This window comes from Protopterus annectens, chromosome 1.part0, assembly GCF_019279795.1.
Source record: "Protopterus annectens isolate FY-2018-M chromosome 1.part0, PAN1.0, whole genome shotgun sequence".
Classification (NCBI taxonomy): domain Eukaryota; kingdom Metazoa; phylum Chordata; order Ceratodontiformes; family Protopteridae; genus Protopterus; species Protopterus annectens.
Genome location: NC_056725.1, coordinates 1874801667 through 1874827359, shown reverse-complemented (window position 1 = coordinate 1874827359; position 25693 = coordinate 1874801667). Strand labels below are relative to the sequence as shown.

General features: G+C 44.7%; 1 protein-coding gene across 1 annotated transcript in view; it reads left to right on the top strand.

Moving 5' to 3' along the window:
- The window catches only part of NIPBL (NIPBL cohesin loading factor), a 4951262-nt gene that overhangs the window by 832250 nt on the left and 4093319 nt on the right, over positions 1-25693 (top strand). Inside the window, exon 7 of the mRNA XM_044076429.1 lies at positions 22790-22950. Coding sequence (XP_043932364.1) covers positions 22790-22950 — 161 coding nt within the window. The remainder of the gene's footprint in view (positions 1-22789; positions 22951-25693) is intronic.

The window sequence follows — 25693 nt, the reverse complement described above, 5'->3', positions numbered from 1 at the left end:
CCTGCCACAAAGTCTCTTTCAGAGGCCAATATGGCTCTCGAGGCCTTGTAGAATGCTGATAAGTCTGCAGGATCTTGCAGCATCATGGAAAATTTAGTTGAGAGAGATCTCTGGGTCTGTAATATGTTACACAGGGTTCCGAATCTCCACGTTTCATCCAGGCAGATGTTACGCCAAAAAAGAAGACTATTAGGCATGTGGGCTTTCCCACAGCAGCTAGAGAAAAGGAGTGGATAAACTTCTCACAGAGGTTGTTCAAAGCTGTTATGTCTTTGAAACCTTCCTCCTTCGAGTCTCTGCAACCACAAGCTACTCCTCAAAAATCTAACCTGGGTTCCTTCTCTTCTGAACATGACTATGATTCTGACCGTTCTGTAGACTGTTCCTCTCAGCTGTATTCTCCAGGACAAATCTCTTTCGATGAAGGCCCCCCGATTCCCCCTTTTGAGGGCACTTCCTTTGCGGAGCCTGTAAAGAACATGAAAGCCTTTGAATGGCAGTTCACACAGATTTGATATTCAAAAGAGGTATTACAGTCTCTTGCAGCTGGGTATTCCTGCCTTTTCTCCAATCCCTCCTGTGCTTGAGGCTTTGCTGGATTCTTTTCAGTCCACCTGTTCTGAATCTGATTCTCAACAACCAGCTCCTAAAAAAAGTACAGGTTTTACAAGATGCCTGTTGACTTAAAAATATTTATACAGGAATCAAGTGGCAGACCCCCTCTACATTGTCAAGTACTAGTGCTGCATACGGACAAAGATAGTAAGGCTCTGGATAGATGGGGAAAGAAGGTTTGCATCTCTGCTACCCTTGCTTTAGGGCAATCAAGAACTTTGCCATTTGAGTCTGGTAATTAATCTCTGTCCTGCATTCCTTAAAGTTATACTGTACCCTCCTACAGCAGAGTCTAGGCATCAAATGCAGAGCTTACTGTCCCAGACCACTCAAATAACCAGACACAGCATTAACTGCAGTTATGCTGTAGATGCTTCTTCTAGGGCAGCTGACACTGAATCTGTTATTCACAGACATGCATGACTTAGCAGTTAGCCTATCCCTCAGGATTTCAAATCAAAATTTTAGACAGTCCCTTGGACAAAGATTTTTACTGTTTGGGTCTCAGGCTGCCAGTCTGCCCAAAACTCTCCCAAGACCAAGGTAAGACCTTGAAAGACTACAGATGTTGCTCTTCTCAAAGAAAAAAACCATAGGAAGAAGTATTAAAAAAAAACATAGAATCTCCAGCGTGGAGGCCTCCCTTTGGAATCAAAACATTGTGATCACCTCTGCAGCACCACTTCCCCCTGCCCTCAGACCCGTTACTCTTCTTTCCCAAAGACTGTTGCTGTCCTTAGCCAGGTAGGAAGCTGTTACCTTAGACAAGTGGGCTGTGTCCATCAAAGATGGTTATGCCAGGTCTTGGGGAAAATATTTCCCCCTGAAAAGCATGCCACAGCCTCCTCAGAACCAAATGCACCTTCTGGCCATCTGTTGTTCAAGACTTCTTGAATCAGGACACCATTGATAAGGTCACAAAGGACTTGAACCTTGATCCTGAACCCAAGACTGTTGTTCATTCCACCACCTCCTTTTCAACAGGTTCACACACACACCTTGATGGTGCCCTGACATCAGCCAGTATACAAAAGACTTTAACCACTGTAGGGTACATGGTATGTCTGCCGTAGACTGTAGTCGTATGTGGGCCATAAAACAGACTTGCGCATGTATCATCCTCAGAACTTTTCTGCCGGCAGTCAGAAAACAGCTACTGAATGTTGGTCTTTGTTTCCAGCATTTTTGTTACAGATAAGTGTCTTGTTGCGAAATTTTTTCTTTGTTCCTTTTTGTTATGTCATCCAGGAAGGGCAAGTGCCAGTGTGGAAGACAAATTCCACACAAGGACAGCCATACCCAGTATCTCTTCTGCCTAGGCAGCAGCCACAACCTTAGGTCATTTAGTATTTGCCAATTGTTTGTTCCAAAGGCCATTAGAAGCATGCTTAATTCCTTAGCTTTGTATTTGGAAAACTATCGTTTGAAACTTTTAACAAAATGTATGGAGGATGCACTGGGGTCCAATACCAAGCCAATGAAGTATAAGGCCAAAAAAGCTAGGCCTATACCTTCAGCTACACCTTTGCCATCCAACGTCCCTCCCGAGATGCTTGTTGACCCACGGGGATGTGGAATCTCTGTGTTAGAGTCGCAGGCTGAACCCATTTTTGAGGTCGCCTTGCCTTCAGCCACGAGTATATTTCTGGAGGTTGAGCAGACGTCTGACTTGGATGTTGGGGGGGGGGGGCAGAGGCTTGAATGCATTGAAAACCCTAGGAGGGTAGCTTGCAGCTCTGCATCCGAGTTCACGGAGTCTCAGCCGTCTGATACTAGGCCAGCGTCTGGCCCTCCATCCCTTCAGAAAATAGCGCCGCCAGCTAAGAAAAGCAAAAGACAAAACATTTATCCACTACTAAAGAGGCCCCTTCTGAATGGCAGGCCTTTTCACGTAATCTTTTCCAGGCCTTCTTGGCCCTTAAACATACTTCAGCAGTGCTTCCTCCTTCCCCAGGTCCTCAGTCCTCCCAGAAAATGTTTAGGAATCCTGAATCAGAGGATTCCTCTTCTGAAAAGGGAACCTTAAATTACTCAATCCAGATATCATCTCCTTTAGAATATGTATCGCCTGAAGAGGAGTCTGTAGATGCTAAGTCCCCCCATGGAAGAAATTTTCTTTGGGGAGACCATCTTGAAAATGGGGGTAGCATTTCAAGTGGGATACAACCCAAATTTCACAAGTACAAAACAGATACTACCTATTGGTATAAATGGATTTACCTAGTTCTTCAATTCCACCTGTTCATCAGCATTTTTAGATGCATTTAACCATACCTGTCAAAATCCAGACTCAGACCTCAGCCCCTAAGAAAAGCCTAATAGTTTTTGTGAAGTCCCTGAGGACTGTAATTTTCTTTTCAGATGCCCTACACCAAACCCAGCAGTTACCTCTGTTTCTACTGACAAGCTTCCAGGATGCTCCCTTCAACCTCCCTGTTGCCTTCAACAAGGAAAGTAGAACCTGGTAAAAAGACCTGCACCTCAGAAACTATAGCTTTCAGGGCTATAAACTACCAGACTCGCATGATTAAATATTCTCTAGAATTCTTGTCACAGGCTACTGCTGCCATATCAGACCTCCCTGAGTCGGAGGGGAAAACCTTAGCCCAGTCTCTGTTGGGAGCCTCTTTCCAAGTAACCAAACATTCTATAAACTGCACCTATGATGCAGCCAAGCTCTGTGCTAGGGCAGCTGCAACAGGGTCTGTGCTTAGGTTTTCCTGGCTCAGACTTCAACCACTTCAGGATGATTTCAAATCAAAAGTCATGGATGCCCATTGAAGTAACTCTTTTGTGTTTAGTTTCACCAGTGCCAAGGTTCCGTAGGAACTTTCCCTCAAAACCTGTCTTTGTCCATAGCCGCTCCCAGCAGCAGGAGCAGTAAGTCTTCTGTGGGACGAAAGATACCTCAGAGGACCAGGGTTCCTCAGAACCATCCTCAACAAAAGCAGCTCTTTCTTAACAGAACAGGGTGTCTGTGACTACCCTGCTTCTGGTCCTGTCCCTTTCTCCCTCCGCCTTGCAAAAGCTTTCAGGTGTGTGAAGACATTACCAACAAAACTGGGTCCTTTCAGTCATAAATGGATATTTTATGGTATGGCAGTCCACTCCCACTTTTCTGGGTGTCCCCAACCTCCCCCGAGATCAGCTACTTCTCTTCCCAGACCTTTCAAATCTCTGCTTACTGGGCTCCATTCAAAAAGTCTCTGCCAATTCCAAGGGAAAAGGATTCTTTTTAAGGATGTTCCTGGTGCTTAGAAAAGATGGACCCTGGAGGCCAATTCTGGACTTTTCCCACCTCAACGCATTTTTAAAGGTTCCTTCAGAATGCTTCTCTCCAGACCCTTTTCCCTCTGCTTCTCTCTCAGGGTTTCATGACATTTTTGGACATAAAAGATGCCCATCTGCACATCGTTATTCACCCACATGACAGGAAATATCTGCATTTTTCTTTGGGTTCGTGGCGTTTTCAATTCTTTGAATTGGTCTTTGGCCTCTCTACAGCTACGAGAGTTTTCACCAAATGTTTGTCCCCAGTCATTGCCCATTGCAGGCTATTAGGAATCCAGATATTCCCATACCCGGATGACCTACTTTGAGGCCCTGAGCCCACAGATCCTGCAAAACACAGTCTTCAAACCACCATTTCCCTACCGGGAAACCTGGGGTTCACAGTTAATTGCAAAAAAAATCTACCCTCTGTTCATCCCAAAACCACATTTTCCTTGGGTTTAAAATTGGGACAGACATACTAAGAGCATATCTACCCCCACAAAAAGTAGAGGATCTTCACACTGTCTTCCTGTCTCTTCTGCCTTTGCACCACATCACAGCCAAGGGTATTCCTTAGGGTACTAGGGTTCATGGCCCCTACCATTTCCATGATACCTCTGGCAAGACTGCACATGAGGAAGCTCCAGTGGTTCCTCTGGTCTTTCTGGACCCAATATTCACACCCTCTAGAATTCCCCATACCCTCGATCCCATGCTTGAAAAAGGAAATTGTCTGGTAGTCTCAAGGGGTAAGCCTAAATCTAGGACTACCTCTCCACCTTCTGGATCCAGTCCAAGAACAGGTGCCTAAGACACGGGTTGGGATGCGACCATAGGAAAACGCACTGTTCAAGGAAGGTGGTCCCTGTTCCATAAACTTCTTTGCCCAGGCCCACTGAAGTTGTTCACTGACAACATCACTGATGTCCTTCTATTCCAGTGTTGCAGTATTCTAGTAGTGGGGTTTACCCTTCTTCTGATCAGCTTGTCCGGCCAGGTTTCCAAAGCTTTTTCTGTCCTTCATGGTGCGTCTGATGTCTGACATGGAGGCAGGTACGTGGGCCATAAAGGTGATGTCTGCACGTACCAGTCTTCATAACTTGTCAGCCATATGCCAGGTGTTCCTGATGCTCGCGGACGTCTGATATCTTTTGCATTAAAGATATGTACCCCCTTGGGGCTTTCTTCAGTCCTTTTGTAGTATTGTAGTCCATGTCCTGTAAGAGTAAGTGCAACTGTGGTTGTCAAATTCCCCATAAAGACACCCACGACCAGTGTCTCTTTTGCCTGGTAGGGATCACGATTACAAAAACTGCACCATCTGTAAATCATTCTTCCCCAAGACCCTTTGCCGCTGCTTTCAGGCTCTTAATTTGTATCTTGAGAACCAGCGCCTAAGACACATTACTCTTGGTATGAAAGCCGAACCCTACACCCCATCCAAACCGCCAAGGAAGAGGGCTAAGTCCATGCGGCCTAGTACTTCTGCTGCACCCCCCCCCCGCCACTCCTCAAGCTGCAGCCGCCGTTAGCTTGGCTGCGGACCCAGCTTTCGCCACTACAGATACAGTGGGTACCTTACAGGAGACCGCACAATCTAGAGCGGACGACACGTCTGGGGAGGATGTGCTGGCGCCTGCTCTGCTGTTTCAACGATTTCTTCCGGGCATGCCACCAGCCAGATGCTGGCTAGGCCTTCTAAGAAAAAACAAAAGACCAGACATATTTCTCCAGCACCAGCGACCGTACCTGCTTGGCAAGCCTTCAGCCATAGTCTCTACAATGCTTTCTTGGCCCTCAGGCTTTCCACAAAGTTCACCCCTTCTGCTCCACCTCTGCTCAGCCCCAGGCCTTCCTTACCTGAAAGGACTGTGAGCCAACCTGCAGAGGAGGAACTGTCTGACTCCTCAGAGGACTCCGTCCTACTCTTCCCAGATTTCATCCCCTGAAGAAGTCTCTGCTGAGCCTGATTCCCTAGTGGAAGACCTAACCTTCGGGGATACTGTTAACCTAATGAGAGAAATGAAGTGTGAATGCTCAGACATGTCTGAAGCACAAAAAAGATTTTATGATCTGATTCAGATGGAATCGCTTAATATGTCACCTATCCCACCGGCCTTACTGGATGCATTTACTGCGGCATCCATTAATCAAGATTCCTAACCACCTGCTCCTTGAAGGGTGGACAAGATTATACAGGGTCCCTGACTCAGATAAATTCGTATTCAAATGCCCTCCAGCAGACCCCGCCACTATATCCATTTCTACAGACAGGTTATCCAAACTCCTCTCTACTGCCACTGTCCTGCCTGCAGATAAGGACAGCAAAGCCATTGAAAGGTGGGGAAAAAAGATTTACACTTCTGCTAGCCTAGCTTTTAGAGCAACAAATTACCAGTCTCACATGGTCAAGTAATCTGTGGCGCTCCTGGACAAAGCCTCTAAAGAGCTTAATGACATTCCTGACCATGCTGCTGCTACAGTATCCTCGTCTTCCTTGCTCAGGCTAATCTCACAAGTGAACAAGCACTTCCTTAGGTGTCTATACGATGCAGCTAAGGCCTCATCTGCATAAGCATCCGTGCCAAGAAGATATTCCTGGCTACGTCTGCAGCCCCTCCCTGATGACTTCAGAGCCAAGCTCCTGGACGCCCCCTTGGACCACTCGACCCTCTTTAGTACTAAGGTGGCTAATCTTTTCAAGTCTCTCCAGCAGAAAGGAAAAGAGCTTAAAGACCTCAAGCATCTCCTTGTCTCGCCAGTCCCAAAGTTCCAGAAGAACTACCCAGCTAAGACACAGTTTATAAAAAAGACATCAAGGCCTTCAACCCCCCCCCCCCCCCCCCCCCAGGTCTAGAAGCCTCCCAGGAGACAAGCTGATCAGCCCAGGACTCCTCAGGCCATTGTCCAGAGGCCATCCTTTCAAGACTGCAGGCAGTGTCTGACTGCCTGCCACTTTCCCTCCTCCCACCACCCTTTTGTCCAACTGTCTGTTACTGTCTCCCTGCATGGTCCCTGGTAACTTCAGACAAATGGGTTTTGTCTATCCTGTGGGACAGCTACCTTATGACTTTGATCACTCCACCTCCAAGACTGCCTATTCCACCACCTCCCACATCTCAGTGGTCCCCTCCTACACCAGGTATTAACCTGCTGCTTCAAGGCACCATAGAATCATTTCCCACTCCTGCTCGAGGGAAAAGTTTCTACTCAAGACTTTTTCTGGTGCCCAGAAAGGAAGGACCATGGAAGACCCATCCTAGACCTCTCCCACCTCAACCTCTTAAAGGTTTCCTCCTTAAGGATGTTCACCTTACCCCACTCTCTTTCCCTTCATTCTCCCTAAAGCCTTCATGGTAACCCTGGACATAAAGAAAGCCTATCTTAACATTCCCATAAAGACATCCTCCAGGAAATATCTCAGATGTTCATTGTGTTACACTGCTGCAGTCATTACACTTGGGTTATCCTGCCATCAGGCGGTTCCCCAGTCGGCCTGAGTTCCAATGTCTTGGTCCGGCGTCAGTTGCTGTCGCTTCCTCCCTGATGTCAGTGCGACAGGGATATACAAGATGCAGCCGACACCATTTTCTTCAGTCTTTCTTGCCGCGCGATGCCCGAAGCAAAAGCAGTTCGCAAGTGCCGGTCGGCAGACTCCTGAGATTTTCATTCCGAATCCAGAACCGAAGTCTTCTACAAAGCTAAGTACCCCGTTGGGGAAACGCTTTCTTGCCTCAGACCGATGTCAGTAAAAGTTAATAACTGTATTTCTTGTGGGAAGCAAATACCTCATAAGGATTTCCATTCTTATTGTATCCCATGCTTAGGCCCAGACCACAACGTCACTGGTTGTCAGTTTTGTGCTAGGTTTAACAAGCGCACTATTAAACGTCTGTTTGATTTTGCCCGACATTATTTTGGCAGAAAATTCAATTACACCATGCCGTCAGAACTTCCGACGACCGGAATACATAAAAAGCGCAAAGACAAGGATAGGCATCAGAGGCCCAAAACAGACGATGAAGCCTCTTCTAGGCCAGTCGCCGGTTCTCCGGTTTTCAGCGAGGCGCCTTCGCAGCCCCTGACTACGCTTCTGTAGAACCACAGGCTGCCTCTAACTCCCACGTGGAGATGGCTGGGCCTTCGGACGCACAAGATTTTCAGCCTACCGAAACTAACCCTTCAGAGGGATCCGGAGTAGCTGAACAACCCGCAGCTTCAGAGGGTGTTTTCAGACCTACTCAGTTAAGCATTAAATCTTCTGCTAAGTCTAAACCTCCTTTAAAAACAAAGACACAAATACAGCATTCTCCAGGACAGGTCTCCATGCCTAAGAAACAAATGCATAAAATAGCCGAAGACCTAATCACTCTGATTAGGGGGTCCCATCTCCCTCCTGATATTAGGCCTAGACAGGATGCAGACTATGACTCATCCGACCAGGTATCCATCTCTTCAGATTCATCCTCAGACCTAGGATACTCTTTACCCCCTTATGAGGATTCAGATGCTGAGGAATCAATTCCATCAGCCTCTCCGCCTGAGGACTACTCCTTTGGGGAAACCTTACATACCATGAGGGAGCATTTCCATTGGGAAGGCCAGGATTACTCAGAATCCAAGAAAAGGCTCAGACTTCCTTTTATTACCTCAACACAGACCCCTTGCTATTCCGCCAGTGTTAGATATTGTGGATGATGTGTATATTGAATCCTGATTCTTTACCTTCAGCCCCAGTTAAGCCTGACTGATACTACAGAGTCCCTGACTCGCACAAATTTCTTTATAAAAGCCCTGTGGCTGGCCCTGAAACTATTTCTCAGGGACCCAAGGGGGGGGGTGGGTTAAGGCCTCATCAGCAAAAAATCCAGTCCCCTCTGACAGAGATACCAGAGCATTAGACAAATGGGGGAAGAAAGTATATACGTCCGCAACTTTAGCAATGAGGGCTTTAAATTGCCAGTTTCACATGCTAAAATATCAGCAATTTTTGATGTCTCAGTTGAAACAAAAAATGCTTCCAGATTCAGATCCTCCTAATTTTAGGGAAATGCAGGATTTATTGCATGCAGCTGAACAAGAGGGAAAACATACTTTGCAATGTGGTTTTGATTCTTTAGAGTCCTCCTGTAGAGCAGCAGTTAAAGGTTTTGTCATTAGAAGACATGCTTGGTTAAAAGAACATACGTTACCAGATCATGTTAAAGCAAAACTATTGGATGCACCTTTGCAGCAGGATGTGTTATTTGAAGTTAAGGCAGAAAAGGTATTAAAGAAAATGGAGGATAAGGCAAAATCAATGCAAACGGTGAAGGATTTCTTACAGGTTCATCCTCCTCGATTTAGCAGAAACTGGCCAACAAAGAATTGGTCCTTTCCAGTTACAGACAGACCTCAAAGGGGCAGATACAGACGTCCAAGAGATAGAGGTCAACCACAAGGTCCTTACAGGCCTCGACAATGGGGTGCATCAGGCCAGAAAGAAGGGGAAGACAGGCCCCAACCATATAAAAAACAGCCCAGTGACTTCCCACTACAGCTGCCAAACAGTCTCTCTTGACAGCTCCCTTGGGAGGAAAACTGGCACGTTTCTATCACAATTGGCATATGATCACCAAAGACAAATGGGTTCTCAACATTGTCTCTCAAGGTTACAGGTTCCACTTTCACACTCTGCCAAGGTTAAAAGGAATGCCAAATCTGTCACCAAATCAATGGGCAGAGGCTCAAAAACAAATTACAGCACTCATGGACATGAGAGCTATTCAAAAGGTACCATCACAGGAGCAAGGACAAGGATTTTACTCAAGACTCTTTCTGGTTCCCAGAAAGGACAAAACCTGGAGGCCCATTCTGGATCTTTCTTCTCTAAACACTTACCTGGATGTTCTGAAATTCAAAATGTTGACACTACAGCAGCTTCTTCCCATGCTGGGCAAGACAGCTTGGCTCGTAACCTTGGACCTCAACGAGGCATACCTGCATGTCCCTATCAGACAAAACTGCAGAAGATACCTCAGATTCATAGCTGGTTCAATGCACTATCTGCACGGCCCTTTGGCTTATCTACTGTGCCCAGGGTCTTCACAAAGTGCCTGGCACCAATAATTGCATTTTGCAGACAGGAATTCAAATTTATCCGTGCCTGGACGACTGCCTGATTCAAGCAGAGAGCAAGGACATTCTTCTAAAGCATCTGGTGTTTGTAAAAAAGTTAAGTTGCCTAGGGTACACAGTAAAAGAAAATAAATCAAAACTAGTGCCCTCACAAGAGATAATATTCCTGGGTGCCAGCTTGAATACAACGGCCCAGATGGCTTATCTCACGCCAGACAAGCAAGGACAACTGACTCAATATTTTCAATTGATGGCAACAAGACCCATCTCCCTGCAAGAAAAATTCTGCAGGCCTTGGGTTACATGGCATCTTGCATACTACTAATTCCATTTGCCAGACTGCATATGAGGAAACTACAATGGTACCTAAAGAGTGTCTGGTCTCAACACTGTCAAAGTTTGGAAACAGTTATACCACTAATTCCTTGCCTTCAACAAGAGTTTCGATGGTGGGCTCAAGCTTGTCACCTCAACAAGGGACAGCCCTTTATTCAACCCACAGGCAGGCAAACACTAACAACAGATGCATCGGATTACGCCTGGGGGGGGCACGCATGGCAGGAAAATGTATTCAGGGCAAGTGGCCCGCAGAACAAAAGCATCCTCACATCAATCAAAAAGAGATGCTAGCTGTACAAAATGCCCTTATAGCTTTCAAGGACCTGCTGCATCCAGGACAACTACTACTAAGATAGACAACACCACAGTTATGTGGTACATAAACAAACAAGGGGGCACTCAGTCTTATCCCCTCTGCAGACAAGCCATGACCTTGTGGAACACAGCTCTAAACTATCAAGTTCGTCTGCAAGCACAATTCCTGCCAGGAGAGAGAAACGCACTGGCAGACGACTTAAGCAGAAACATCATGGATCCCCATGAATGGAAATTGAATCCACAAATATTCACAATGATAACACAAAATTGGTGGAGCCCTGACATAGATCTGTTTGCATCCCCAGTAAACTGCCAGCTACAGAAATTCTGCACAAGGACTTACCATCCACAAGCATGGAACGTGGATGCCCTCTCATTCAGCTGGAAAAACCTACAAGTATATGCTTTCCCACCACTACCTCTCCTTCCAAAGGTACTCATAAAAGCCAGGCAAGAAGAGCCAAAGATGATCCTGATTGCACCAGACTGGCCACGCCAGCACTGGTACCCAATCTTAAAGAACTTAGCACAAGGACCACCCTGGATTTTGCCTCAAGTCCCACATCTGCTGACTCAGCACAACAATCAGATACTTCACAGCCAGCTAAAGACTTTAAATCTGGCTGCATGGAAGATTCCTTAGTCAAGCAAGTAATGCCTCTCTCCAAAGCTGTTATGGATGTCATTCTGGAGGCCAGAAGGCCTAGTACCAGGAAAGCCTATTCGGATAAATGGAAGAGATTTTGTGCCTGGAACCAGGCTCACAGCCTTGAACCTCTTGTCCCAAATATTCCTCAGATACTACAATATTTAACTGATATGCTGGACAAAGGCCTCTCCTTTTCTTCCATCAAGATCTACGCCTCTGCCATCTCTGCTCATTACAACATGGATCCAACAATTTTCTGTAATCTTTTGCTAAAACAATACCTCAGAGGGGCTACAAACATAAGACCGCCCCGTAGAGCACCTACTCCAACTTGGGACCTCAACTTCGTGTTGGAAAAATTAATTTTACCTCCTTTTGAGCCAGCTAACACAGCAGATTTAAAATATATCTCTTGGAAAACTGCTTTGCTCCTGGCAAAAACATCAGCACGAAGAGTTGCAGAATTACAGGCACTAATGGCAGTGGAACCTTTCATCATTTTCCACCAAGACAGGGTGTCTTTAAGAACTAACCCTACGTTTATGCCAAAGGTGGTATCAAGTGTGGCTCTAAACCAAACTATTCACTTACCAACTTTTTATCCAAATCCACAGAATAAAGGAGAGAGACTACTGCATTCTTTGGACATTCACAGGCAGTTACGCTTCTACTTGGAGAAAACCCAAAGCTTTCAGAAAATCTGAGCAATTATTGGTAGCATATGCTGCAGGAGCACAGGGAAAAGCCATTTCAAAACAGACTATTTGAAAATGGATAGGGCACTGTATACGTTTCTGCTATACACACCATGGGAAACCTGTACCTAACAGCATTAGATCTCACTACACCAGGGCAACAGCCACTTCCAACTGCCTACCTCAGAGGAGTACCTACCAAGGACATTTTGGAAGCAGCAACTTGGAGTTCTGTACATACCTTCACCAAGCATTACCATCTGCCTCTATACTCTAAATCCAGAGCTGGCTTCGCCACTGCAGTACTGCAGGGCCTTATAGCCACCCCTAATGCCTTATAGAACCATCCACCCTACCTCAGCTTTGGGATTCTACCCAAGTGTAATTACTGCAGCAGTGTAACACTATGAACATAGTACAGTTTTGTATCTACCATAAATGTAGATGTTTGAGTGTAAACACTGCTGCAGTCCAGGTTACCCTCCCTCCTACCCCTCTTACTTGCTGGTACGTACCTATGTCTTCTACCCTTTACTACCTATGGGGAGTATTTGCTGGTAACTGAAAGTTGTTGATTGCTTTTCTTATGTATGTTTTATTAGCAATTTGAATGGCCTACCTTTTGGGGGGCACCTGACATCTGGGACAAGAAAAACTGAAGAAAATGGCATCTGCTGCATCTTGTATACCCCTGTCGCACTGACGTCAGGGAGGAGGCAACAGCAACTGATGCCGGACCAAGACTTTGGAACTCAGGCCGACTGGGGAACCGCCTGACGGCAGGATAACCCTAGTGTAATGACTGCAGCAGTGTATACACTCAAACATCTACATTTATGGTAGGTACAAAACTGTACTGTTCTTAGCAGGCTCTTCTCAGTTTCAGTTCTGTGCCTTGCATTTTGGACTGTCCACTGCCCCAAGGGTATTTACAAAGTGCCAAGCCCCAGTAATTGCCTACTGCAGGACAAGGGGAATACAAATATTCCCATACGTAGGTGATCTACTCATTCAGGCAGCAGACAGACCCTCCTTCGTCACACCAAGGACCTCCTGCTGCAGTCTCTAGGGATGTTCTTCTATTCCTATGTTGCAGTATTCTAGTATTGGGATTTTCTGCCCTCAGGCGACTCGTACGTCGGCTCCTATACAAAAACTTCAGCGTGGCTGTTGCAGCATGATTGGGATGTCAGAAGTAAGGCCGTAAGCCAGGGGCCTTAAATGTGATGTCTGCACTCACAAACCTCAGAACTTTTCAGCCGCAGACTACCTACGCATTGTGCGATCGCTTCTTCACAGATGTCGTATCAATAACGCTAAGTAACTTGTTGGATTTCTCTCTTTCTTGTTTTGCTGATTATTGCTTAGGCTTGGTTGTAGTTTTTAGCTGATGTCTGGTAAAAAGGGACATGGTCTTCTTGGGATGCAGAATCAGGACAGACATCAGGATGGCCTCCCTCCCGGAGGAAAAAGTGGTCTCTCTCTCACCCATCACTTTCAGTCTGCCCTCCATTCATCAGCTTTGACTGTGAGGGCATTCCTAAGACTTCTGTGGTACATGGCAGCTACTATCCCCATGCTGCCACTAACGAGGTTGCACATGAGAAAATGTTAGTGGTACCTACGCTCGGTGTGGACCCAGCACACTCATCCTCTAGAGTTCAGGGTCCCACTCCTCCCCTGTCTTCACCAAGAATTAAAATGGTCATTTGCCCAAATTGCCCAGAATCCGGGTCTGCCCCTGCAAATGCCCTCCCCCCTTCCCATATCATGCACACAGATGCCTCAGACCTGGGTTGTGGGGGCAGCTCTGGGTCATGGACAGTGCAAGGTTTGTGGACAGACACAAACAAGTGCACGTCAATGTCAGGAAAATGACAGCAATGCTCCTCGCCCTGCAGGCCTTCCAACCTTACCTCCAACAGGGCCATCTAATGGTCTTTACAGTCAACACCACAGTGATGTGGTACCTGAACAAACAAGGAGGAACAAAGTCCTACGTCCTATCCAAGCTAGCTCTACAGGTATGGGATCTGGTTGTCTCTCAGGGAATCACCCTCCAGGCAGCCTAGATTCCGTCCCAGCACAACTCTTAGGCAGACTCACTAAGCAGAACCATCTCAGACAGCCACGAATGGAATGCTGTCAGAGGTGTTCCTAGATCTGGTCCACAGGTGGGGTATTCCACAGATAGACCTGTTCACCTCCTCCATAAACAGGCAACTCCAGAGCTACTGCTCTAGAACTCATGACCTGAAGGCATTGCAAACAAATGCCTTCTCAATATCATGGAAGGGGAGGTTTTTGTATGCCCCCCTTCCTTCTGATCCAGAGTGTCCTAATGAAAATTCAGCAGGACTCACCAAAAATCTTGCTGGTGACTCCCTACTGACCAAGGCAGCCCTGGTTCCCTCTACTTCATCTTTCCAAGGGCAATTACCACAGGTTCCCCCCATCAGTGGCCTACTCACAGCACCAGGGGACACACACTCACCCACAGTGGTGGTCTCTGCACCTCTCCCTGTGGCGGTTAGGATTCTGATTCCCTTCAGACACCTGTACAACGAGGACATGCTTTCAGTCCTGCAGGAGGTCAGGAAGCCCAACACAAGAGAATCTTATCTCTCCAAATGGAAAAGGTTTTCTGTCTGGTGTCATAAAAGACAGATGGAGCTGCTGGACAGCGACTTGCCTCTGATTCTGTCTTACCTGTGTGAACTCTTGAAGACAGGCTCATCATACTCCTCTTTAAAAGCACACCTGTCTGCAATTTCTTTCTGCTTGCCTATGAACCCTCCACTGGCATCCAGACTACCAGCCAAACTCTTCCTAAAGGGGGTTTTGCACCTAAGACCTCCCAGGAAACCATCTTTTTCTCCCTGAGATCTTAATTATATGCTAGAAAAACTCACTTTACTACGCTTTGAGCCTGCTGACAAGGCCACCTTAAAGTTTTGAATGTGGAAAACAGTCCTCCTAGTAGCTTTGACATCAGCCAGGAGGGTGTCGGAGCTTCAAGCCCTTATGGCTACCCCACCTTTCTTGGTTTTCCATATGGACAGAGGGTCACTCTCAGGATAAACCCTTCCCTCACCCCCAAGGTGGTCAACGAGCTTTCCTTGAATCAGGCTGTTCACCTACCTACTTTTTTACCTAACCCACAGGAAGATAGTGAGAGTCTCATTCATTCCATGGATGTCCACAGACAACTCAGATTCTATTTGCATAAAACCAAACCTTTTCACAAATCAGACCAACTGTTTCTCCTTCCACCCCAGGGCTGCGGGGAAAGCTGTGGACAAATAGACCATTTCAGCTTGGATTTCCAGGGCTATTTCCTTTTGTTGCACACACCACGGGAAGACACTTTTCAGGCAATGTCAGGGCCCACTTCACAAGAGCTATGACCTCTTCTGGTCCCTTTTTCAAAGGCCTGGACACTAACTCCATTCTGGAAGCAGCCACTTGCTCCTCTGTGCACACCTTTACCAGACACTACAAACTGGACCATATCTCCAGAGCCTGGGCAGGTTTTGCCAGGGTTATCCTGCATAGATTCCTGGAGTCCTGTTCCAGGGCACCCCACAACCTGTAGTGAGTTTTGGTATTCACCCACTAGTAGAGTACTGCAACATTGGAATAGAAGGACATAGGAAAGTTGTGTAAAATCTTATCATAACCATAGATGTCCTTCTCTTCCATGTTGCAGTATTCCTTCTCTCCCACCTTCTCCCTTCTTTACTTTGCACTTGTTCTCCTTGGCTCTATGATAGGCTATGCCCCTCAGGACTGGCTCCGTCTGGGTATTTTTTCTCTGTTCTGAGGGGTGGTGCGTGCAGACGTCACCTTTGCCCAATGTACCTGCCTCCATGTCAGACATCAGACGCACCATGAGGTACTGAAAAAGCTTTGGAAACCTGGCCAGACAGGTTGATCAGAAGAAGGCTAAACATCACTAGTAGAATACTACAACACAGAAGAGAAGGACATCTATGGTTATGGTAAGATTTTACATGCCTTTCCTTTCTCTGGTATGTAAACAAGCAGGGGGGGACCAGATCCTACTTTCTCTGCAGGTTGGCCCTCCTAGTATAGGACTTTCTGGAAAAGCACAACATGACCATTCAGGCAGTGTACATCCCCTCTGACAGAAACGTTGTGGCAGACTCACTGAGCAGACCTTGGACTCAATCTCACGAATTGATGCTTCACAGGGATGTGTTCGTGGACATAGTCCACCAGTAGGGTACTCCTGAAAGTAGACCAATTTGCCTCCCCTCTGAACAGGCAACTTCCAAACTTTTTGTGCCAGAGTCCCAAGTCCTCTGGCTTGGAAAGTGGACGCCCTCTTTCTCATGGAAGGGAATGTTTGTCTACACATTCCCTCCCCTTCCTTTAACACTAAATGTGCTGCTCAAAATCAGGCAGAACTGACCAAAAATCTTGTTGGTGACTCCCTTCCGGCCAAGATAGAACAGTTTCCCCTTCTCCTTCAATTAGCCCAGGGCCATCACCACAAGTGGACCTTCTTACACAGAACAAAGGATCCCTTGTTCACCCTCACCTATCAACTCTTCAGTTCACTTTGTGGGTGATAGGGTTCTAATTCCTTTCAGATACCTTTTTTCTGAAGACATGCTCAGGGTTTGCAGCAGGCCAGAAAACCCAGCACTAGAAAATCAGATTTTTCTAAATGGAAAAGATTTTCATTATGGTGTCAAGTCTTAAGATCAAAATCCCTTAACCGTGGATATTCCAGTGGTTTTGTCATACTTGTTGGAGTTGCTGAATGCTGGCTTGACTTATTCATAAGTGAAAGCACACGTCAGCCATATCTTGCATATCTGCCCTTATCTCTTCCTCTCGCCTCCAGGTTTGAGGTGAAGCAGCTCCTTAAAGGCGTCCTCCACATTAGACCTCCCAGGAAACCCATCCCTCCTCCTGGGACCTCAACTATATAATAGAGAAATTGACTCTGCCCCCTTCTGATCCAGCTGCATCCACTTCCCCTTAAGTATTTCACCTGGAAAATGGTCTTGCTGTTTGTCAGAACTCCAAGCCCCAATGGCTGTTCCACTCCCTTTCTAGTCTTCCATAAGGACAAGGGTGCCTCTGAGAACTAACCCATCCTTTATTCCAGACGTGGTTAACGAACTATCAATCAATCCAGCCTGCTCCCCACCTTCTTCCCCACCCCACAAAACCACAGTGAGAGGATCCTACATTCCTTGGACGTTCACAGACAACTGAGGTTCTACTTGGACAAAATTTTAACCCTTCAGGAAATCTGACCAGCTCTTCATGAATTTCCATCCCAGGGTGCTCTGTCTCCCTGCTTCCAAGCAGACTGTTTCATCCTGGCTCTCTAAAACCCATCTCCTTTTATTACAGTAATCATAGGAAGACTCCCCCTTTTTTTTCTCCCCCCTCCTCTGTAAGGGCACACTCTACCAGAGCTGTGGCTTCCTCCAAGGCTTTCTGCAAAGGTTTGGATAACAGTCCCATTCTAGAAGCAGCCACTTGGTCTACCATACATATCTTCACCAAACATTACAAACTAGACTCTATCTCCTTATCCAGAATTGGTTTTGCTAGAGCCTTTCTCCATGGCTTCATTGAAATCTCCTCTAGTCCTGCCTCCTCCCTTCCCTCTTGAACATTGGCACTCTCCCTCAAGTGAATAGAACATAGAAAATTTGTGTAAAATCTTATCATAACCGTAGATGTCCTTCTCTTCACTGCTGCAGTATTCTATCCCTCCTGCCTTCCCCATTGGACTCTTGGCTTTCCTGGATGCACATACCACTTGATCTTTAGCCATCCTTTCCTCTTGGTTGATTCAGTTCTGAGGATGGGACATGCGTATGTCTCTTTTATGGCCTATGTACAGCGACAGCCTACACCATACATACCACATACCCTACAGCGGTGAAAGTTTTTTGTATTCTGGCCAACGATGGGGCACCATCTGGTGGTGATATCCTTCAAGTGAAGAATACTGCAGCAGTGAAGAGAAGGACATCTATGGTTTTGACAAGATTTTACATGACTTTCCTTTCTGGAAGGAACATATCAATCTGAGGGAAATGAGAGCTCTTTCAGAAACCCTTTAAATTTTCACCCACCTTTGGAAACCCATGCCACTCTTAGTGTACACAGACAACAGTCAAATGGTGCATAGGCACCAGGTCTTAACCAGCTGTGCAAGTTAGCATAGGAAGCACAGAACTTTGCAACCTAAATAGACATTACGCTCACAGCCCCACATACTTTCCTCCTTAGGACAGTGTGTAGAAGACTTCCTAAGCTGCTCCCTGGAAGACCCACAAGTGGACGTTGAACAGAGTGGTTTTCCTGATGGTCACCCTTCAGTGGGGGCACTCGTCAGATAGAACTCGCCGTCAGCAACCAGCCATCAGCTGCTCTAGTTCTGCACCATGGACCCTTGTCCCACAGCCTGGAGGGCAGATGTCTTTTACTTTTAATGGGCAATGAAGTTCCTCTGTGCCTTTCCTCCCCTGCCTGTTTTTCCAAAAGTCCTTCTCAAGACACAAAAGTACCTAAATTCCTTTTACTTGGTTCCATTTTGGTTGAAGCAGCATTGCTTTTCCCTTGTTGTTTTACCTGACAAAGGGAAATTACAGGAAATACCTCCTCAGCCAGACCTGTTAACTCCGCTAAAAGGATTGCTGCTGCACCCAAATCTTTGATCCCTCAACTTGACCCTGTGGATGATGGGATTTTAATTCTGAAAAGACCTCTTCTCTGAAGGGGTTATGTCCTACAAGAAACCAGGAGACCCACTACTATGAAATCCTACTAGTCTAAATGGAAAAGGTTTTCCCATTGGTTCCACACATCGTCAGGAGACACTCCTATCACAAGTTACTGCTTTACTACAATGTCTCTGTGTGCTACTTTGCTCTTGATGGGCCTATTCCTTTATAAAAGCTCACTTGTCCGTTCTCCATCCTTACTTCCCTCTTAGCCCTCCACTTATGGCTAGGACAGAGGTTAACTTTTTCCACAGAAGAGTCCATCTTAACCCATGAGGACCCATTTCTTCCCCCTTGAGATCTTAATTTTGTACTATAAAAGCTTGCACTGCCTCCTTTAGAGCCAGCATCATCTGCTTCTCTAAAATGTTGCACTTGGAAAATTACCTTTTTCTTGGCTCTCGCCTCAGCTTGGAGAGAGAGAGTTACAAGTTGTCGTGGCCATTTCTCCTTTTGTTTTTTACAAGGTGAGGGTGACTCTTGGCTAATCCATCTTTCATGCCTAAGGTAGTTAATGAACTATCCCCTAATCAGACTATTCACCTACATTTTTCAAATCCACAAAACGGGGGTATTGTTCGAGTCTTAAGCTGGGACAGTTGATCTCCAAACTGTTTGCAGCTTGGATTTCTAAAGCTATTGTACTATGGTAAGACTTTGCCGACCTGCTCTAGAGCACATTCCAGTAGAGTAGGGCAGTGGCTTCTTCAAAGGCTTTCCACAAAGAAGTAGACTCCGGGTCTGTCTTGGAGGCTGCAACTTGTACATACATTTACCAGATACTGCAGAATTGATGCTTTCTCCAAATACAAGACAGCGTTTGCTACATCAGTCCTGTCCATGTTGCTGGACAATTTCTACTCAGTAGCCAGTCCCCCCCCCCTTCCTTCCATCAGCTCTGGGAATTAACCACATGTCAAAAATATTGCAGGAGTGATTTCTGTCAGGTCATAGAACCGCGGTGTAAGAACTTAGTATAGCAGTAGAGTCCTACTGATCACTGTTGAGGTATTCCATCCCACCCTTCATTCCTTCTTTTCTAATTCACTTCTACTTTTCTGTTCTCCTAGCCATTTGCTGCAAATTCTACTGTATTACATGGGAATGGATGAACTACACCCCTCTTATCTGACCAGTCTCCCTCTCACAGTAGTTTTCAGGCAGCTGGCTTTGAGATGGTCTAAGGATTTATGCTACATGTCCATTTTTATGCCTCAACCCATATGAGCTTGAGGTCATGTGTCTGATGTACATCCTCTGGAAAATGAAGCTTTGGTATCTCAGTTGGGTTGTCAGCGGTGACAAACCATAAGTCAGCAATACTGCAGTAGTAATCGGTAAGACATTTACTGTTATGGTAAGTTCTTAAACAACTGTACTTTCCAAAGAACCAAAGTTCTACATGCATTAGAAATGACAGCACTAAACTTATGATTGAAGCCGGTGACTTGTATCTAGGCGTTTTATTTTTTATTTCCAGTTTTTTGTGCCACTTAGGGAATGTTTTTGATTAACCTGTATTTTCACAGTTGAGATTTTATCTTCACAGAACTAAGTCATTCAGAGAGGTTTTGCAGTTATTTATCTCATTTGCTTTTAATAAACTAGGAAGTAAAATTTATTGGGTTACCCTATCTAGATGCTGTTGCCTTTGCATGCACATTTTATAGTGAGACTTTACTAATTAAACTGAAAGCTTGTTTTATCAAACCAGTATGTACTCCCACAGTCTTACCAAAAACTTCTGGGGGCAAAGTTTGTGTTGCAGTGACTGTGTGTATGTTTGGTATAATCTACAGCTTCATTTAGAGTCCCTATCCTTAACTGTAGCCCGTTAATAGCACTACCCCAGAGCAGTAGGTAGCTTGGGATTCTGCTCCATCAATCAGATTGGACAAGACTGGATGAATAGAATACAGAAGTTATGTATTTACAATAAAGCTGGATCTTTTCATCCTTGTCTGACTGATGCAGCATCTCTACCTCCATCCCCTCTCCAAATTTTCTTCCCTAAAGAGTTGGAAGACTATTTTGAAGCTCTTTTTCCATATTATTCTCCTTCAAAGTGGCGGTGCTGTCACATAGGCTGCAGACTCTGTATGAGGAGTTTGTTACACAAAGAGATTGTGGGTGGGAAAAGTTGGAATGAACTGAAGGCTGGAGCACTAATATTGCCAGGTTGGATCCAGTGACGAGCTGGATGACTCCTGAGTTGTATTGCATAGGCCAGAATGAAAATATCCACTGTTTGGGTAAATACATAACTTTAATTTGTGGCAAATTTGTAACATTACCTTTTTTGTATTTCTATTTACACTTTTTTTTAATTGGCATGACAGTAGATGGATAACTTTTTTATAAAAAGCACAGGTTGTGATTAATTTAGCCAAAGTTCTTGATGCTGCAGTTCTCACCTCCTGCTCATAAAAACTCTTGAATCCCTTTCTCTAGACACCAAGGCTGTTCTCTGGTTCAAGTCCTACCTTAACAATAGACAACAGGCAGTCCTCTGGGAGAATAAACTGCCTTCCCACCTGCCAGTCTCCCTTGGAGTCCCACGGGGCTCCATTCTAGGTCCACTTCTATTCTCATTATTCATCAATGACCTTCACTTAGCAATCCCTCAAGCTACCTGCATACAATATGCAGATGATTCCACACTCATGTTCTCCCAACTCCACATCTGAACTACAGTCTCTAACCCAAACGGTATTTAACACAGTCGAGGCTTGGTTCTTAAAACGTTGCCTCCTTTTGAACGCCAAAAAACCAAGCTCTTACTCTTCGCACCTAACAGTAAGCCCCGCCGCCTATAAATTTCTCTATCAAATTGAATGATGGCACCCTTATAACCCCTGATTCTACCACCAAACTGTTAGGAAGCACAATTGACAATAACCTTACATTTGATAACCTTATAAATAACACTGTAAAAACTGTAAATAGAAAATTGGGCTCCCGATATAGAATAAATCCCTTTTTAACACCAACAGCCAGAACTACAATAGCCCATTCCCATCTAATCTGATCTCTTCTTTATGCTTCCCCCATTTATACTAATCTAAAGAAAAATAATCTCTCTAAACTAGCCAACTCCTATAACAATATTGCCAGATTTGCCACTGGGAACCCATTTAGAATGCACCGCTGTTTGAACCTTCAGCAGCTAGTCTGGCTTGGACTAAAAAAATGTCGATACGTTTCCCAACTTACCATTGTCCATAGGATATTCTACCAACCTAACAACACACCACTACTTTCTAACCTTATTACCCCCTATACAAACCTCAATTCCTTACGCTCTTCCACTAAACTATTGGCTAGCATTAACAAGTCTGATAACTTGGCAGGTGACTCCTTGTTTTCTAATACCACTGGGAAATATTGGAACCTGTTGCCATCTGATCTAACCTTGCTTCCATCCTTTCCACTCTTTAAACAAAGCCTCAAGATACATCTTAAGACACACTGGTTATGCCCTTGCTGTTACCCTGACTAATCTTCTGCTTTCTCTATTACCTTATCTCTATACTGCCTCCCTTCGCCAATTAATACTACTTACCTCTTAGGAAGTAGTAATTGTCTTAAATTGTTGTTACAACTAGAAGATGAACTAAACTGTGAATGGATTGTGAACTACCTCACATGTTATAATGTAAGAGTATCCTATCCTTTTAGGTAGTTTGTTTTACAAGTAGTAGAAGTCTTTTTAGCCAATGTTCTTTGATTATTTTAACATAATTTCTTTTATATTTGTGTATGATCTATTTGTATGGTGTGTTGCATAAATAGTACAAATTTTTGCTAATGCTCTGATTATTTCTTACCTAATTTTCTTTTATATTTGTTCATGATAACTTTTTTTGTATGTTATTGTAGGAGCTTTTCTCCCCGGGCCTCTGCTGAAAATGGAAATATATCCAGTTGGACTAGCCCAGTTAACAAATGTAAAATAAATAAAATAAAGTTTTGTTTTTTTTTTTTTTTTTTTTTTTGCTTTTCTCTAGCATCTGTGTCCAGTCCTATGGTTCCTGGTAACATAAGGAACATGCACGACAGTAAATTGTCGAATCAGCTGTCTTCTAATTCGTCAAACCACCATCCGGATGGTTCTCGACATGGTTCAAATGAGGATTACTTGCATATTGTGCATCGGCTAGGAAATGAGGTATGAAGTCTTTTTTTGTGTTCCTTCAGAGCTGCATTTTGCAGTCTGCTTTACTCATTTATGGTGCCCAGAAGAATTAATTTGCAAAGATGTCTTTATGCTGCTCTGTTTTGCATGTTACTGTGATTTTTGGAGGCTATTACTTTTCCATGGAAGGACTATCATTTCTCCAGGAGGTTTCAGTCTTGAACTTTCTCCTGCCTTTTAGGATACCATTTTATTTTTTGATCTGGTTTCCTTCAGTGATACAGGTATTTACATACAAGCACATTGAAAAAAAAATGTGCAACTGTGTTGCCTGAAGAAAGAAGGCATTGTGCAGTGGTGTGGATGTAGAATTTTTAGATGCATTACTCCAGTAAGCATTTTAAGCATTTGTGCCCCTGTGATGACTGGGGTGGAATACTTATTTACTTACTCAGGACTTCATATGTATGTACATTCTCTACAAAAAAAAAAAAAAAAAAAAAGTTAAAGCCAAAATCTTATTTCAGAAGGAACCTGCCATTGAATAATGTATTCTGTGTGTCCTTTGCTGGTCTGTCATATTTATTTTCCCTCTTGGGTTTGTACTGGTTCAGGTCTGTTCTTTTGAATGACATCAACATATGTTTCATGCATTGTCAGTGACAGCAGTGACTTAGGTTTTATGTGACTGATATCAATCTGACATTGACTTAGGAATAATTTCTTTGTACAACTTACGGCAGTCAAATGTCCTTAAAATTCCAAGAAAATTGTCATTTGAGGTAGTACAATTTTTGAGCATAGCACTTTATTCTCTGTTTTTACATTAGATTTTACTTCTCACATTGTATAAGTTGTGATTTACAATTGAAAAAATAAGTGCTGTTTCTTGTTTGGATTCTATCATTGGATTTCTGATGGCCCCCTTCCCCCAAGAAGTCCTGGGTGTACTTGTGGAAGGCAGTTACCACAAAAATATGGCTCCCTATTGAAATGTTGGCATTTGTAATGCCAAGTGCTGACAGGCAAAAAAAAAGCTAGAAATCTAAGGAAAAGAGCATATCTCGAATATTGCTCTCCTTTAAACTTCTTTTTTTGCTGGGAGCAAACCCCCCACGCCCCTAAGCTTGTATATACCAACTATGAGATTTGCTATATATATCAGATAAAAGGGAGTATTCAGAAAAATGGCCATCTCTGACTTTGTATATGTTAGCCCACTGTTTTAGCCATTCATTCTCTGTGTTTTGGGGACTTGCTGTAGTGGGTCCCAACATTTCAGACAGTTACCTACTCTGTGTAGATTGTATTGATGCACATTAGCAGATTATGAAACTGGTAAAAAAAAAGTTTGCTCTATTTCCAGGTGTAGATTACTTAAAAATCTGCTGTCCAGTTTACTTACAGAAAAATTAAACTTCTTGAGTAAGCAATTTGAGATGGTTTGAAACTGAAGAGGTCCTGGAAGTTCCACAAAAATTGCTGTCTCAGATTCCACGCCAAAAGGATGGAGGGTCCCTCAACTTTAGAAGCAGAGTCGTAAGCAAAGCGGAAGGCAAAAAAAAAAAAAAAAAAAAAACCTAGGGTGGAAGCCTCTGCTGCCCATCTAGGGCCTGACATTTCTCCCGAGATGACTACCAGTCCGGAGATTCGCTCTAAGACGACGTCTGAATCACAGGCCGAACCCGTAATTGAGGTCACCTTGGAACATGATAGTAGCATGCCCATGGAGGTGTCTCAGGCATCTGCTCCAGATGTCCAAGGGGAACACAGACTCATTATTTCTGAAGAGACATGAGGAATTCCGACCACCCTTGTTCATGAGGAAGTGGGTACAGAATTTATAGAATGCAGGTTTATGTCCGGTCCAACTTCTCTCCATAAAATGAATGTGCCCAGCAAAATAATCAGAAAATTAAATATGTTTCTCCTACCTCCGACCTACAAAAGGATTGGTAGGCCTTTTCCCAAAACATTTTCAATGCCCCAATGTCTCATAAACCCCTTCCAGGGGTTACTATCTCTACATCCCCATGGCTTGCTGCTTCACAAAAGAGGGTCAGGGGATATGTCATCTGAGGAGAGCCTCTCTTCTGAGGAGGAGTCCCTAGCCTACTCTACCCATATACCCTCCCCACTAGACTATGCTTCCCCTGAGGAAAATTCTGATGGGACTGACTCCCCTGTAGAAGAGATTTCCTTCAGTGATACACTGGCTAGAATGCAAAGAGCATTTCAAATGGGGAAACTACTGAAATGACGGATACTCAAAAACGTTATGGTCTGTTGCAAGTTGACACCCCTTGTCCCTCTGCTATCCCACCTATCCTTCTGGCCTTCTTAGATGCCTTTGCATCCTGTAGCAAGGCCCCTGACTTTCAACCACCAACACCTTAAAAAAAAAAAAAAAAAAAAAAAAAGGCAGACAGGGTTTATAGGGTGCCAGTAGATTGCAAGTCTTTATTCAGAGCACCAGCAGCTGATCCATCAGTCATCACTGTGTTCTCTCACAAACCCTCTATGCTTCTTCCCTCCTCTTCACTGCTTCCTTCAGACAAGGACATCAGGCATTTGGCAAGACTAGGTAAGAAAGTTTATACATCTGCCACTCTTGCATTTAGGGCTGTAAACTACCAAACTCATAGACTACATATTTGTTAGAACTCTTGTCTCGGCTGTCTAAAGTAATGTCTGAATTACCTGAATCTGAGAAAAAATCCTAGGTACATCCCTGTTAGCTTCTACCTCCCAGGTCGCAAACAGTTACACGAATCCT